Below are 17,425 nucleotides of genomic sequence, written 5' to 3'. Positions count from 1 at the left end.
CTATTATTCATTGATTGCAGATATAATAATAGTAATAATAATAATCCTTGCATTTGATATAGCGCTTTTCACGTCGGGAGGACGTCCCAAAGCGCTTCACAGAATACACTGTAAAGTGAATTGACTGTATATTTGTGGGCGAACGCGGCAGCAGATTTCTTCTTTGCGCTTATTTCTTCTTTGTGATGACCCCATCTTGACCGCACTTTTAAATACATGTACTTTGATAAAGAAATTTGCATTCAGTTTCCTTCAATTTATTACCAAAGGCCATCTTAATGTTGCTCTTTGTTCCACCTCTCACACAATTCATCAACCATTTGGTGATATCACTTTTCCTTATGAATGTATCAAACCAAGTAAGAATATCAGATATCCACCAGATAATGTCACCTAATTATTAATAGAATGCACTTTGCCCCCAACTTTTCCAAGTTAGCTGATTTGTTACTGATAAGAATTATTGCGTCAATCTGACACAGTTCGAAGTTCGCTTTGAAGTCAGGACTTGGAACTCATTTAGTCTAAGCTGAGACTGCAATGCATTGCTGGGGGTGTGGTTCTTTGTTGGAAGTTCTATGCTTCAGATCAGATGTTAGACTGAGGACCCATCTGCCTGTTCAGATGAAACCATTAGATTCCATTGCACTCCAGTATTCAAAAGAGAAGGGAGTCTTTCTCCGTGTCTTGGCCAACAATCCCAAAGTAAAATTGGTGATTCACTTCATGGCTGTTTGTCGGACATTGCTTTATACAAATTGACTCGCATGTTCACCCACAAAAGCACACGTTCACAACACTTTACAGTATGTTAAACCTCGGCCATTCCAGGTGATATCATTCCCCTGACAGAGTCCACACCACTCGGTTACACCTTCCATCATACCCCATGACTTAACCAGTGGCGGTGTGGCTCTCATCTCCCAGTCCCCACTCGGCCTATCCTCTTACTTCTCCAGAACCTTCCCCTCCTTTGAGCACGGTACCCTTTATTACCGCTCCAAACGTTCCCTCAAAATTCTCATTACCTATTGCCCCTCCAAGCCCTCACCCTCCTTCCTCCCTGACATCTCCACATTCCTATCTTCCCTCTCCCTCAGCTCCGAATGCCTCCTCGTCCTAGGCGACTTGAACCTTCACTTCACCCCCTCCTGCTCTACCTCTGCTGACTTCTGCTCCTTCCTCTCCTCCCTCAACCTCTCCCTCCACAACAACTCCACCACTCATATCCGCGATCATCCCCTCGACCTGGTGATCTCTCAGGGTCTCACCATTTTGGATCTCACCGTAACAGACAAAGCCATCTGGGACCATCACTTAATATCCCTTAACTCTTGAATCCCTCTCCCCCCACCCCTCCCAACCCAGCTCCATCTCCTACCACCCCTAGAAACCCACCGCGCCCCCCCTGCTTTCTCTCCGCTGCTATGGAGTCATCTGAACTCCCCCTGGGCTTCCTTCTGCAATGACCTATCCTTCTCAGTCACTCTCCTCCACAGCTCGCTCTCCTCCACTCTCGATGCCCTTGGTCCACTCACATCCTGAACTATTTCCTACTCATGAAAGGCACGCTGGTACATCTGCCACCTCCACTCCCTTAAGGCACAGGTGCGTGCTGATGAGCTCACCTGGCTCAAATCCAACTGTCCATCGGCAAATCTGGCTGGACATCCGACCTTACCTCCGCTAAATCGTCGTTCTAATCCAAGACAACATTGGATGCCAAGGTCAACCCCAGGCTCATCTTTTCCATCACAAAGTGCTTCCTCCGACCACCCTCTCATGCCTTGCCCATCTGCTCCTCCAATGCCAACTGCGAGGCAGTGCTAGAATTACTCAAAGCCAAAGTGGAGGGGCGCTGCTCAACTGCCTTTACCCTTCCGTTTACTATCCTTCTCCACCGCCTCTCCTCTCACTTCAACCTTCATGGTTCTTGAATGGTTCAGATCCTACCTCTCAAACCGTCTCCACTTCATCTCTACAAAGGGTTTCTCCTCTAGTCCTCACACCGTCTTGTACAACGTTCCTCAGGGCTCTGTCTTGTGTCCTTTGTCCTCAGACCATCCAAGGATGCACACTCCACCTTTCTAAGCCAGTCCGGACCCTTGACCCTCTTATTTGACCCTCAACTATCTTTTTTATCCAACATCCATGCCATGACATGCTGTGCCTTCCCCCACCTAAAACAACAACGCCCGGCTCTGCCACTGTCTCACTCCACACGCCACTAACCCTAACCCTCATATACACATTCATAACATCCAGGCTTGACTATACAAACTCCCTGCTTGTTGGCCTCCCCAACTCTTCCCTCCTTAGGCTGCCGATCATCAGAACTCGGCAGCATGTATCCTCTTCTGCACCAGACTCCATGATCCATCACCCACATTCTTGCCCGACTCCACTGACTTCCCATTACACAGAGGATACCGTTCAAGATCCTGGTCCTCACCTTCAAAGCCCTCCATGGTCTTGCGCACCCATACCTCTGCAACCTCCTAACCCGCTATCAACCTCCTATTCACTGCACTCAGTGAGCTCTGGTTGGCTTCATGTCCCCCGCCTTGCTCCCCCACCCCCCCCCCCACTAACATTGGTGGGTGGGTCTTCAGCAATTCTGCCCCCACCCTCTGGAACTGCATAGAATGTTACATTAGAACCAGTCCATTTGGTCAATCATGGCTGTGCTGCTGTTTTCCCAACTTAAATCATTTTTTGATTTGACTGCCATGCTCAACCATCCCCATGCTTAAGAGTATCCGAAACATTTGCACGTGGGAATTCCAGAGATCTTGCTGGAATGGAATGCGCAGTCTCTACCTGGAGGGAATGCATCCAGTTTACCTAATTCTGGAAAGTATTAAGTGCAAGTTGTCAAGAGCCAAGGCTTGATGACTCGAGAGTGTGCATTGGTGTACTGCTGGACTGTAACCAGCCAAAACCACATGGCTTGCCATTGGTATTGCTATCTGGCAAGTTTTTCTGCTGCTTGTCCAGCTAGCACCACCCTACACGTTAGGGAATTGGCTTGCAGGGTTAGCATGAGCTGAGAGGGAGGATTCCCCGCCCCCAGTGACTGTTCTTCCCTTCCAAGTCTTGCTGATGCGCCAGGCTGGCTGTGCAGTCACAGCCCTGGAGCACTACAGACCTATCTGGCTCAGGAATAGGAGTACCGAGACCACCACATTCCCACATTCCATTGCCAAACATGTCACCTCGGAGCCAGTTCAGCTCCAAGCAGGCCTTTGCATACCTCTCCCCTTTCATAATCTTGAACATTTCATGAAACTGTGATTCGCATACAACTGATTCAGTAACTTTTTTTTACTAACGTAACAGAGTTTTGGGAATGGCAATTTGGGGTCCGCTAAGCAATGAGTTTGTTATAATGGAGCCACATGGACTGTCCTGATTGATGGGGCGGGAGAGTCTGAGCAGTATAAAAGCTTAATTTTCTACAGTTGAATATGAACAAGACTGAGGCTCTCCTGATTGACTCGCGTCAGCGCCTCTGCACCTTAGGCTCTAACAGCATCAACTTCCATGGTTGCACACTTCAACTCACCAAGCCAGTCAGGAACCTAGGTGTCTTGCTCGACCCTCAACTGTCTTTTCTTCCCCGCATCCAAGCCATGACCTGCTCTACCTTCCCTCATCTCCGAAACATCGCCCGACTCCGTCACCATCCCATCCCTCAGGTCCCTGAAACTCTTGTTCATGCTTTCATCACCTCCAGGCTCGACTATGAAAATACCCTGCTTGTTGGCCTTCCCAACTCCTCCTCCACAGGCTGCAGATAATCCAGAACTCTGCAGCCAGTGTCCGTGACCCCATCTCATCATTCTCACCCAACTTCATTGGTTCCCTATCCTTCAGAGGATCCAGTTCAAGATCCTGGTCCTCAACTACAAAGCCCTCAATGGCCACGCCTCCCCTACCTCTGCGACCTCCTAACCCCCTACCAACCCGCCCGCTCCCTCCGCTCAGCCGGCTCTGGCCTGCTACATGTCCCCCGACACACCCGCCCCACCATTGGTGGGAGAGCCTTCTGCCACTCTGCCCCCCACCTCTGGAATTCCATCCCCATTCACTTCGCCTCGCCCCCTCCTTAGCCTCCTTCAAGTCCCGCCTCAAAACCCTCCTCTTAGACCATGCCATTGGTCACCCCCCTTCCCCTCCTCTCCCTTATCCCACCCTGACCCCAGCTTGTGTTTGAAATGCTGTATACTGTCCAGCACCTTGGGACGACCTCCCGATGTGAAAGGCGCTATACAAATGTAATCTTGTTCTTGTTGTTTTGTCCAATTCTTTCTGTGTTCTCTCTTTCTTCAGGACTAGAGGAGTCCTTGCAGCCTTTGGCACAGGCCAAGGAAGAACGAAGGGTGTCAGACCTCGACACCTGGCCAAGCCGGATCTGCCACAGACTCACTGATGTAACTGTATCTGCAGCCTTGTGTGCAGGGCTGGGAAGAACAAATGAAGTCTGGGGTCTACACACATGGGCAAGCCGGAGCCGCCACGGACACTGTGATAGACCGTTAACCTGCACAACCTCCTTCCAAGTGCGTAGATTCAGTGCTATAAGTTGTGATGGAGATGGGAGGGAAACTGCAGGTGAGAGTGAGGCATAAGAGGCGTCTGCAACACTAACCACTCACAGTGACAGTGAGTAATATCTGTCCCTGCCAGGGATGCTGAGACACCACTGAGGTCTTCCCCTAAACTAAATGAACTGTCTATTCCTAAAATTCAGTGGTATCACTCAAAGATACAAATAATTCTGACATAATTTTGTTGTCGCAAACCTTAAGAGCTGGCAACTGCAATGGGACATGTAACTTTGAACATAGGAAAGGTTTATTGTAATAAATAATAATAATAATATTATTGTATGTTGTGTTTCGTGCAGGTGCGTTGTCAATGGTGGTAATTTGGATGAATTGGAGCTCAGGGAGATAATTCAGGAGTATGTTAGAAAAGTCAAGGTGAGAGGTAACCAAGATATGGTTTGGTGGTATTTGCTGTGAGATAGGGGGAGTGGGGTTGGAGAGCAATGTGGCTGAGATGAAGAGAAGCAGTCTCCCTACCCCCATCCCATCAGTCCTCGCCAGTCTTCACCTGCTCCTAATCACAGAAAGGATTGGCCAAGATCCTCACATTCGTCTAGAAATCCCTTCATACCCTGGCAACTCCCTGTCTGTCCGACATGCTTACTCTTCCGTCTACCACTTGCCGCCTCTGCTTGGCTGGCTCCGGCTTCCTGCTGATCCCTGATCCCCTCTGCTCCACCATCGGCAGTTATGCTTTCAGCCAATATGCCACTGAACTCTGGAACGCTATCCCACTTCCCTCCACCTGGGCCGCTCCATCTTCCCCATTTTCAGATCACACCTAAAGATATTCCTGTTCAACCATGCTTATGGTCACTTCCCCGTCGCTCGGATTCAGAATCTACCACTGTTAAGCACTCTGAGATGCTACCCCTCAATGCAAGTTGTTATTACCTTAGAATATATTGGAATATACAGCACAGAAACAGGCCATTTGGCCCAACTGGTCTATGCCGGTATTTATGCTGCACGTGAGCCTCCTCCTGCCCTTCCTCAACTAAGCCTTCAAGCATAATCTTCTATTCCTTTCTCCCTCATGTACCTCTCTCGCTTTCCCTTAAATACATCTAATCTATTTGCCTCAACAACTCCTTGTGGGTAGTATGTTCCACATTCCCGCTACTCTCTGTGTGAAGAAATTTCTTTTTTAACTTCCCTATTCGATCTATTTGTGACTATCTTATATTGATGGCGCCTGGTTTTGGTCTCCCCCACAAGTGGAAACATCTTCCCTATGTCTAACCTATTAAAACCTCTCATCATTTTAAAGGCCTCTATCAGGTCACCCCTTACCCTCCTCTTTTCAAGACACAACAGTCCAAGTACATAGGAAGTAGGAGCAGGGGTAGGCCATTCGGCCCCTCGAGCCTGCCCTGAATGTTCAGCCTTTCCAGATCCGTATAACCTCTCAGATCGGGGATCATCCTTGTGAATCTCCTTTGCCCCCTCTCCAGTGCCTCTACATCCCTTCTATAATGTGGGGACCAGAACTGCACACAGTATTCTAAGTGTGGTCTGACCAAGGTTCTAGAGAAGTTTACCATCACTTCCCTGCATTTCATTTCTATCCCTCTAAAAATGAACCCCAATGCCTGGTTTACTTTGTTATGGTCTTATTAACCTGCAATGCTACTTTCAGTGAATTGTGTATGTGTACCCCTAGATCCCTTTGCTCCTCTACCCCATTTAGGTTTTTATTTTCCAGGATATATGTGACTTCCTTATTCCTTCTACCAAAATGTACCACCTCACACTTTTCTACATTGAAATCATTTTCCATTTAAATGTATAACCACTGTTATTATTGTTGGTGATGACGGTGGCTTTGAGGGAGAGGGGACAGCGCCAAAAGACGGGGACAGCTTGACTATAGCCACCAGCAGGGAGTGGAGGAGGGACAGGCAGAAGTTTGGTGGGGAGAGGTCAAGGGAGCAAGTGGTAGGTTTCAGGTGGGTTATGAGGGTGGAGAGGGACGAGAGAGAGAACAGGTTAAAAGTGTGAGGACAGAAGCAGAAGACATGAGGGCTGGGGGTGTAGGGTGGGGAGGTGGAAGATACACCAGTTGCAGGGACAGCATTGTGTTTCACATCCCATAGAAAGGTTAGGCTCCATATGAGTTGCACAATCTAGTTTAAAAAATTATAGCATTTAAAGTTATGACAAACTAATCCATCTGTACTTTAATATTGTTATTAATATTTATAAGCTCGAGTAAAAGTTAATGTTTTACCTTTATGTTCCTAATGTTATATTTCAGAGATATTTTATAAAGGTTACATAAAATAGTTAATGGAACAGATAAATGAAGGAGCCAGGTTGTTCAGAAGCATGATATATTAAACATTAACTCTGTGTAAACTAACCATAGTCACTTCATTGTAAATGTAAACGATAACTACTAAAGCTATAAACTAGGTTGTCACGCTGCAAGGGGATTTTGGCAGCATTTGGTGTAGGTAGTGGAGAAAGATGAGCAATTTTGGAGATGAAGAAAGGCAGAACTTTCTGTGAAAATGGAAGAATCTTTGTTTCGTAAGCTTTTATTCAACAAACCATGAACAATAAGTTCTTGAAATACAATTTCAAATGAACACAAACATATATAGAAACATATATAAAGATTAATATTAAAAGAGAAATTTAAAAAGACATGCACCCAAGCAGAATTCAATGGATTTAACATTGATTGTTATTCAGAATCTAAGTGCAGAAAAGTGGACAGGATACGAAAAGACCACCTGACCAGACCCATGGAAAAAAATCATATGTTACTCTATTTCTTAAATACCTTAATCAATGTATTTGCCAAATAGCTACTAAATCCCTCATGAAAGGGCTGACATAATCTGCCTCCACCTGTCCCACAAATCCCTCTCTTGTTTACTCCCCTGTTTACCAAGATCCTAAATTTCGTATTCCCACTGTTTATTCTCCGACCTCAATCTTATCAAATGGAATTGATCTGCATGAAATGAACGCTCGCCTTGTGAGGCTACTTCTGAAGTAATCAATCCCTCTGTGTTTTTCCAGCTACTATGTAACTGCCCCATATTGGTATCATCAGCAGATTTAGATAATTTACATATAATACAAATCATTCATAGTAGATCAAATGTCAAAATCCACTGTTTTCTGAGTATCATTGGCATTCACTTTTAACATAACATATAGGAGCAGGAGTAGGCGATTCGGCCCTTCGAGCCTGCCCTGCCATTCAATCATGGCTGATCTTCTAATCTAACTCCAACAACAACAACAACAACAAGATTCCGTGAATGGCCTTGTAGGTGAGGATGAGGATCTTGAAATCAATCCTCTGGGGGATGGGGAGTCAGTGGAGGCGAGCGAGGGTGGGAGTGATGTGGTCCCGAAGCCTGGTGCGGGACAGTACACGAGCTGCAGAGTTCTGAATGACCTGCAGCTTGTGGAGGGAGGTGCCGGGAAGGCCGGCGAGGAGAGAGTTCCCATAGTCCAGCCTTGAGGTGACGAAGGCGTGAACCAGGGTTTCAGCAGCGTGAGGGGTGAGGTAATGCCGTAGTCTGGCGATGTTCCGGAGGTGATGGAAGGCGGTGCCAGTTGTGGTGCGGATGTGAGGGAGAAAGGACAGCTCAGGGTCGAACAAAACGCCGAGGTTCCTGACTGGCTTTGAGAGGTGGAGAGTGCATCGTTGGATGCTGATGGTGTCAGCGCCTGAGGTGCGGAGGCGCTGACGTGAGCCAATCAGGAGGGCCTCGGTTTTTCGCACGTTGAGCTGAAGAAAGTTGTCTCTCGTCCAGGACTCGATGTCGGACAGGCAGGCTGTCAGGACATCGGTGGTCGTGGAGTTGAGAGTAGAGGAGGAAAGGTAGAGTTGGGTGTCATCCGCATACATGTGGAAGTTAACTCCATGTCTGCGGATGATGTCACCAAGGGGGAGCATATAGAGGGTGAAGAGGAGGGGACCAAGGACAGAGCCCTGAGGGACACCACATGAGACAGTGCGGGGGGTGGAGGAGAAGCCATTCGTCGAGACAAAATGAAGACGGTGAGAAAGGTACGACCTAAACCATTCAAGGACAGTGCCTTGAAGGTTGAGGTGGGAGGACAAGGTGGGAGGACTCCAGCTAATAACCTGACCCTGCCTTATCCCCATATCCCTTAATCCCTTTTGCAATAAGAAATGTATCTATCTCAGTCTTGAATGCTTTTAAATGCTTGACAAGATTAACAAAACCTCTGCATTTCAAAATACATAAATCAGCATTTCCAGTAAAAATATTTTGCCCGCAACCTACGTAACTATGCAAATTTGTGTTTACAATATACATTGAAATTCTGAAATACATTGAATAGGTCGATATTTTAGAGTTTTAGCTTCGATTAACTTTGGGAGACGGGAACATACTTGTGAACATTTCCTGAGAATGTTAAATGTGCAGATTGGAGTCCAGATAATACACCGTTTGAACGAAACAAACTTGATAGGAATAGGTCTTTTTTAATAGAAAGCACCCTTCAGACCTTTGTCTTAAAATTCTAAATTGTGTCCAGAAACAGTTCTTAAAAAACCCTGCAGAAAAATGGATCGCAAATTAAACCTGAATTTTAATGTCAAATTTATTTTTTGTTTATAATTTGACTTTCGTGAAGAGCGCTATCTAAATGCCAGTTGTTCTGAATATTCTATTTCTTCAAAAAATCTGCAGGTTCTTGCATTTTAAGACAATGATCTTCAGATTAAAATCATGAAAATTTTGGACCTCAGGTAGACAATAATGGAAAAATAAAGAGGACAAGGGCTTCTGAGATAAGCAAAAAAAATCATGGGCTCTGTGAGAATATTTTATCCTGTTTTGTCTACAAAATGCACAGTCACAAAACATTACAGTAAACCCTGTGAAATACTTCCATCTTATTCTCTTGTGTGTCCAGTGTAAAAACAATTGCAGTATTATGATGAAAAAATATAGGAGCTGTGTGATGCAATGTAATATTGGGTGAAGTACAAAAGCATTGTGTTGATTCTTTCATGTGTTTGGTCTAAACCAAGAGTAGTTTAAGTATGAAAATGTACATGGCAGCTGTTCAGAAGAAAATTACATTTGTATAGCTCCTTTCACGTCAGGAGGACATCCCAAGGTGCTGGACAATCAGTGTTTCGGACCTGAGCTGGGGGTCGGGATCGGGGAGGATGAAGGGCAGTGGGGGAATGAGGATGACCGAAGGCACGGTTGAAGAGGAGGATCTTGAGATGGGTCTTGAAGGAGGCAAGGGAGGGTTGAAGGTCTCAAGTCTAAAACCCATCAATATTTAACTGCTTTTTTGTAGTACTTCCCATTCCAATTGGTATCGCCTTTCCTTTGTTAACCTTTCGCTTGCCACATATTCCAAAAAATGTCAGAAACACCGGCATAAAGACGATGCCATGAATTGCACCAAACAATATGACAAGAAACATGATTTTGAAAAATGTCCGAAATATGTAAATGTTTGCAGCAGCCAACACAACAACACCCAGAATAGTGGAAAGCGCCCCCTGGATAATGGGATAGCCAAGAGTGTACAATGCTTCGATGGTACGTTCATTGGCACTTGCTTTGTCATTTGAAACAAATGCATATGAAATATGGGCTGTGAAGTCAACTGAAAACCCAATACAAATAACCAGATTAATCATAGATATGGAGTCTAGATTAACATCCCACAGAGCCATGAAACCAGCCACACCAGCTAAAATAGAGGCGACAGCTAATGTCACCCACACAGAACAAATTGGATTCGGAATTAACAACAAGGCAACAACCAGCATTGCACCTGCTGCCACAGCCACATTCTGTATTGTGTTGATCTGTATAACAAGATATTGATCAAAGTAAATGAACGCTGAATGATACACTTGTAAAGGGATTGTACAGCTCTCGGCCAGATCTCTCAGTTCAGTCATCATGNTTTTTTCGGCAATTGAGTCATTGACATTTTTGGTCTGAATAAAAAACCGTGATGCTGTTATGCTTTTATTATCTTGTGAGAGTTCAATATCTTGTTGAAATAAAGGGACAATCTTAAACAATTTAGGTAAATTTGCTATGAAGGAATCAGACGCCGTTATATCAATAGACATCAGTTTAGAAATGTCAATGTATGTTCGAAGCCAAGACTCTGATAGACTCTGATCTACATAAATGCTATTTTCAAATTTGCCCATACAGCGTTCAATTTCAGTCTGAACACTGGTGTTCCAATAGTCCACTGATTCTGAGACTGATACCATGACCCGAGGGCCATATTGTGAGAAAAACATATCTTCATGGTCATAGAATTTAATCACATATGAATTGTCAGTGGCCAGATTTCTAAGATCAAATCCTTCCTGTAACTGGAAACAGCCATAGATACCACCTGCCAAATACCCTGCATACAGCAGTACCACAAATACCTTGGTCCATATATTGGTGAGGAATGGGCCATAATATTTCTTAAAGAAGAGATAAATTGGATGCTCTGTTTCAGCACCGGACATCTCATCATACTCCCCACCAACACAGCACATTCCATAGAATTTCGATTCTCCTGGTTGATGGTGCATTTGAATCTTCCTGAAAGTCAGCCAATGCCTGTTACTGTTTTCTCTTCTCCCATTCAGTGCCAGAACCGCCCCAAAAAATGTAATGTTGTAAATGAAGCAGAACAAAACGGTAGTACCTGTATACAAGCAAAATGACTGCACAGATCGAAAAGGTGTCATGACACCAATGTAAAAGGCTATCACATCAGTCAGAGTCGTTATGGTAATGGAAGCGGCAGCTTCAGCATATGTGGCTGCCATGCGATCTTCGATTTTAGCATGAACCTTTGTCTTCTGCCAACTGGAGAGCATAATGAACATGTCATCAACACCAATACCTGTAAATTAAAAACATGTAAAGTGACAGATCAGTCTTAAGATCTTCAAAAAACATTATTGCAGATCTCAAAAGTTGATAAAGTAACATATGGGATTTAAAAATGTGTGATTTGAAGACTGAAAAATATTGACAGAAGAAATCTCTGCCAAATTCTTCAGATAAGACCTTCAAGTGCTCCATCTACGGTGAGGCTATTTGTGTGCATTATCTAAAATGGTACCAATATTGGCTCATGAAAAATCTGGACATGGTCCCTGTGTGGATAAACAAACAATGTGTATAGTTGAACATCACGCAAAATACAAACTAGTTATTGTGCTAACTNAAAAAAATTCTATCAAGAATTATCATGTGTGGTGGTATCTAAGCTAGATATATATCTTCAGCAGTCAGATAGATATCTAAAAACAGCAATCCTTGCATTTGATATTGCGCCTTATCGCATCTTTGAGAAATCTCAAAGCGCTTCACAGAATATACTGTAAATGAATTGACTATATATTTTGTGGGCAAAATGCGGCAGCCAATTGCACACAGCAGTGTCCCATAAACAATCGTGGATTGAGGGACCAAATTATTTTCTATTTATTTTGATGGAGTTATTACCCCCGGTAAAACAATCGGCCAATGAACTAACAATCGGGTTTCTACTTACTGCTCGGCAAACAGAGGGGTGTGGAGTACGGAAACTTGCCCAATGTTTCGCCCTCTTGGTAATCGAGCCCAGGTCCTCTCGCTTGCGAGGTGAATGCTCTAACCGCTAAGTTACAGGACTCCAAATGTTGATTTTTTAAAAAAAACTCTTGTCCGCCAATAGCATTATATATTTTAGTAAAAGGATTTAATTAAAAGCAATACCCTCCTCCCCTCCCCCTTGAGAGAAACCAATAAGACTTCACTAAACTCACTCGTAAACTTACAAATCTGGTGGAGTAATAGGGGAAAATCTGGTAAAAGGGACTTAATGGGTTGCATTTTAAAAGAAAGCATAGACATGAGGAGTCAAATGGCTTCTTCTATGCTGTAACTTTCTATGGCTCCTGTTTCGTTCCCTTTCTCTGTCTTTCCTGTCTCTCTTTGTGTCTCTTTCTCTGTCTTTACAGTATTTCTATCACTAATCCTCAATTGTATTTAGTAAAACTTTATAAAACTTCCGCGTGCAACTTCATAAATGCATCCCCAGTTATAATAAAGGTAACTAATCCTTATATTTGCTATAGTCTCTTCAAGTTGGGAAGAAATCCCAAAGTGCTTCACAGGATATACTGTAAAGTGCAGTGACTGTGCTTTGTGGGGATCTCAGCAGCCAATTTGCGCACAGCACAACAACCCCTCAAGTGAATTGTCAGTTTTATTTGCGGGATTGTTGCTCAGGACACTGGGTGAAATTCCTTTCTCTTTTTGAATTGTGCCATGTGATCTTTAACGTCTATCTGAAAAACTAATCGGCTTATCTGAAGGACGGAACCTCCAACAATGCACCTCTCCCAGAATAGATTGCACTGGAGTATCATCTTAGAAAGTGTGAATAATATAATAATAATAATCCTTCCATTTGATACAGTGCCTTCAAGGCATCTGAAAGAGTTTCACAGAATATACTGTAAAGTGAATTGACTGTAGAAACATATAAACATAGGAACAGGAGGAGGCCGATCAGCCCTTCGTGCCTGTTCCGCCATTTAATTAGATCATGGCCGATCTGCACCTCAACTCAGCCTTTCAATTCCAATTTCCCGCTTTCTCCGCATATCACTTAATACCCTGACCATCCAACAGTCTATCAACCTCACTTTTGAAGGTGTGGATGGATCCAGCATCCATGGCCTTTTGGGGGAGAGAATTCCAGATTTCTACCACTCTTTGAGTGAAAAAATGCTTCCGGATTTCACTCTTAAATGGCCTGGTTCTAATTTTAAGATTATTCCCCTTGTTTTGGATTCTCCCACCAGATGGGGAATAGCTTTTCTGTATCTACTCTATCAAATCCCTTTATCATCTTAAATACCTCAATCAAATTACCCCTCAACCTTCTCAGCTCAATGGATATTTTATATATTTTGTGGGTGAAACCTGGTAGCCAATTGTGTGTCTCAAAAATTTGTGGAGTGATTCACCAAATTATTATATTTTTCATTTGATATTTGAAGGGATTATTACCTCTGGAAAAGCAAATCGCCAATTGACTAACAACCTGGTTCCTATGTACTGCTCAGTAAACAGAGGTGTGTGGAGTAAGGAAACGACTAATATTTTGCCCTTCCCGGGAATTGAACCAAGTTCCCCTCTCTTGTGAATCGAGTGCTCTAATCAATACGCTACAGGACTCCACATACTCTACAGGACTCTGAATGTGGGACTGGAACTCTTGGAGACGAGAGTCTACTAAAGAAATGTCAAAATGATACTAACCGAGAATGAGGAATGGTGCATTAGCTGTGTTGATGGCAAATGAAACCCCACAAAACAGCAGCAGTCCAAAGCCTGTGAGCACAGCTAATCCAGCTGATATCACTCCCAGAGCAGCCACCCAGAACTTATTCCTTATAGGGTCCAACCTGTAAATAAATGGCACCACTTTCTGTAACATAATACATTTTTACCTTAATGTCACACAGTAAGTCAATGAAAATGAATTCCAACTTTACTTAATAGAGAAAGAACTTTACCTCGTACAAGACACAATGGAAAAGAATATTGAAAGGAAATAGGTGATTGAAAATAGTGGTACAATTTCTTTGGTGCTTCCTTCAAACTCTGTCTGTCTTGATACGGAAGTGTAATATGAAACCTGTAATGGAAATTAGGAAATATTTACAGCATATTAGTTACTAATAGTGATAATAATCCTTGTATTTGATATAGTGTCTCAACATGTTTCACAGGGTTTTTCTTCAGGTGTAGTAACTGTGTATTTGTCGGCGAAACATGACAGCCTGCTTGTGGGAGGGCGGGTAAGTGGGGTCTCCTTAGAATTGAGGTGACCCCTCTATGGTGATCTTGGTAGTCCAGTTCATGAAACAGGGGATCTGCAGTTCTCCAAGTCACTTCTGAGTCAGACCAGACAGCCCGGTTTGTGGACATGATTTGGAGGAATAAAGCAGTCACTCATTCCAAATTAATTCCAGTATGTTTCCTTATCAAACACCTGGTCTGGTTTCCTTATCAAACACCTGGTCTGGTTAGCTTCACATAACGAGTAAGGCAAATAGCAAGTGAAAACTGTCTGACAACTGAGTATATTTACTGATTGTAGATTTAAACACAAAAAGTATTCATTACTGAAGGAGACAGGAAGCAAACAGCGCAGGTTACTGTGAAGCTTCTCAGAGCGCTTCACAGTAACGGATCCTGTGGCTGAGCCTCGGGGACGGGGAAGAAGGTGACCAAAGGCGCGGTCGAAAAGAAATGTCTTCAGCTGAGACCTAAAAATAGGAAAAGTGGGGACTAGGTGAAAGGAGTGAGGAAGGGAATTCCACAGCCTCAGGGTGTAGTGGCTGAAGGCACGGCCGACGATGGTGGAGCAGAGGATTCGGGGGACAAGGAGGAAGCCAGACTCGGTGGAGCGAAGGCAACGGGCACTGTTTTGAGGGAAGAGGAGGTCAGAGAGGTGGCGGTGCAGAGGAGTGGAGGGATTTGAAAACAAGAGTGAGGATCTTGAAGTTGATCCTCTCTGGGACAGGCAGCCAGTGCAGTCTGGCAAGAACTGGGGTAATCCAGGAACGGAGTTTGTTGAGGGTAAGAATGAAGGCGGCAGAGTTTTGGATCAGAGATCAGAAAAGTTTTCAGTGGGAGAGAGGGTTGGAAGAGGGTGAGGTGCTCAAAGGAGGGAAAGCAGCCAGAGGAGTAGGGGGGGGGGGAAAGACCAAAGGAGGCTTTGGAAATTAAGGCCACCCGTCACCACGCTGGTTTGGACTGGGGGTATGGTGGAAGGAGTAGCCTGGAGGGGAGGCTTCAAACAAGGGGACGGGGTCATGGGGGGAGAGCCAGATTTCTGTGAGCCCAAGAATGTCGAGGTGCTCATCCAGGATGAGGTCATGGATGGTGAGGGCTTTGTTTGAGGGGGAACTGACATTTTGAAGGGAAATGCAGGAGAGTTTGCTGGTGGGAGGAGAGGGAGGAGAGGATTTTAGGGTGTACAGGAGAGATGGCTGTGGAGTATGGTGGGAGTGGAGAGTTGGAGAGGATACGTATAAGGGAGGGGGAAGTTGTGTTTGCCTTAGGGAGGTGGCTTGAGCGGAGGGAGTGAGTGATGGGACACGTCGGGTTGCTGCTCTGGGACAGCCAGTGCCGGGGAGTCATGATGGGCCCGGCGGAGGATGCCCAGGCTGGAGCAGAGGGAAGTGGTGATGGAGTCGAGGAGAGTGAGAAGGCGGGGAGAGCGGTGGGAGAGAAGGACAGATGGGAAGTAACGGATGGAGGTGGGGTGGGCGGAGAGAGATTTAGAGTGGAGCGGGAGGGGCGGCAGCCAAAACACGCACGCAGAGACTGGGAGCGAGTGATCAGCAGAACAGCATCAGCCCTCAGGCTGTGTCTTACGGCTAGGATGGCAGTGACAGGGGCTGCCAGGCCACTGTTTAATTATAACATCACATCTGACTCCTCACCTCTCTAGCTTTAATACCCACTGCTAGGCCTCAGCTCCGCCCCGCGCTTTCCTGACTCCGCTCCTGCTCCCAAAGAGGATTGTCAACAAGCGATTGCAATGAGTAACTTGTGCATTGAGACATGTCGTTGTTGTCACTGACCTGAATATACTGCAGATTTGTTGATTTGTTTTGAAGATCTTCAACAAACTTCTTCAGCCACCGCTCGTAAACTACATTTTCTGCTGCGTCGTCATCTCGTAAATAATAATCAAGTCTAACAGCAGAAGCTGTTTTAATATAATTTCCCTCTAACTTCACTCCCCCCACAGACAAACCAATGAAACCATTACATTCTGTGCTATTCTGGACGGGATAAGTAAATTTAAAGCTCTCCACTAGACTAGCATCGTACTGTATACAGTCTAACATTACATTGGAGAAGCAGGAATCTCCTGCTTTGGCACAAAGACTGGAATAGTTATTCTTATCAACAACAAACCCTTTAACTTCCCCATCGAGCCGCAGAATCTCTTTAAATGCTGCCTCTGTGAGGACGTTGCCACCTTTAGCAACAGCGATGAAAGAAGCAAAGGTCCCCTCTGTGTAGAGCCTCGGCGCCGAGAAGGGCAGAGAATCATGAGTTGGAAAGTGTTTCATAATAAACTCTCTCTCAGACTTTGCCTGACCGTGAATAGGAGTGAACTGCTCCTCTATGTCATTCGCTTCATTTTGCTCAAAGAAATAAAACCCTGCGCCGAGAGCTGTAGAAATGATCAGAGGAATCACCAAAAACCACCATGGATATCGCCCAACGAGGGCTCCCAACTTCCCGAACACTTTACAGAGAGGTTTCTCCAGACAGTCAGTGTGACACCGAGCCATGGTCTACACTGGGCAGTCAGCAGACTGAAGCTCTCTCGGATTAAAGCCAATACATTGATGTGTAAAATAACACCTGTACAGGAAGTGTGTCATTCGACTGAAGGCAGGTCCCTGACTCTGTGCCTCCGGTTTGTGAACTAATGTTCAACTGAGACTTCTAACCCAGTGAACATCACACCCTGTGTACACATACAAGGTTACTGATAATTATTATCCTTCCGTGGAAAAATCATATTGACTGTTGCTACACCAGACTACACAAAGCAAGAATAATAAACCCAGATATAGTTTTCTTTTAGTTTTCATGATTTGATATGCAGTATCAAAAATGTTTGTCTCATAAACTAAATTGAAAGAAACCATATACGAAACACTCTTTATCACTCCAATACTTGATTGGTATCAGTTTTCCCTTTGTGCATTATCAGTCAGGGATACACTTGTATTACAATATGAATTA

General features: G+C 44.7%; 1 protein-coding gene across 2 annotated transcripts in view; it reads right to left on the bottom strand.

Annotated features, from left to right (window-relative positions):
• The window catches only part of LOC103173463 (patched domain-containing protein 3-like), a 46,697-nt gene extending 29,612 nt beyond the window's left edge, over nt 1-17,085 (bottom strand). Inside the window, exons 1-4 of one of the 2 annotated variants that reach the window (XM_042331907.1) lie at nt 16,243-17,085; nt 14,164-14,285; nt 13,907-14,052; nt 8,743-11,492 (exon numbers count right to left, since the gene is read on the bottom strand). In XM_042331907.1, the coding sequence (XP_042187841.1) occupies nt 9,883-11,492; nt 13,907-14,052; nt 14,164-14,285; nt 16,243-16,965 (2,601 nt within the window). In that variant the 5' untranslated portion in view covers nt 16,966-17,085 and the 3' untranslated portion in view covers nt 8,743-9,882. Of the gene's footprint in view, nt 1-8,742; nt 11,493-13,906; nt 14,053-14,163; nt 14,286-16,242 lie in introns of those variants that run through there. The other variant, XM_042331909.1, reaches the window with a different exon arrangement.
• Between the last annotated feature and the right edge of the window lie 340 nt (nt 17,086-17,425).

The sequence above is a fragment of the Callorhinchus milii genome, unplaced genomic scaffold (genome assembly GCF_018977255.1).
Source record: "Callorhinchus milii isolate IMCB2004 unplaced genomic scaffold, IMCB_Cmil_1.0 Scaffold2, whole genome shotgun sequence".
Classification (NCBI taxonomy): Eukaryota; Metazoa; Chordata; class Chondrichthyes; order Chimaeriformes; family Callorhinchidae; genus Callorhinchus; species Callorhinchus milii.
This window is presented reverse-complemented; position numbering and strand designations above follow the sequence as displayed.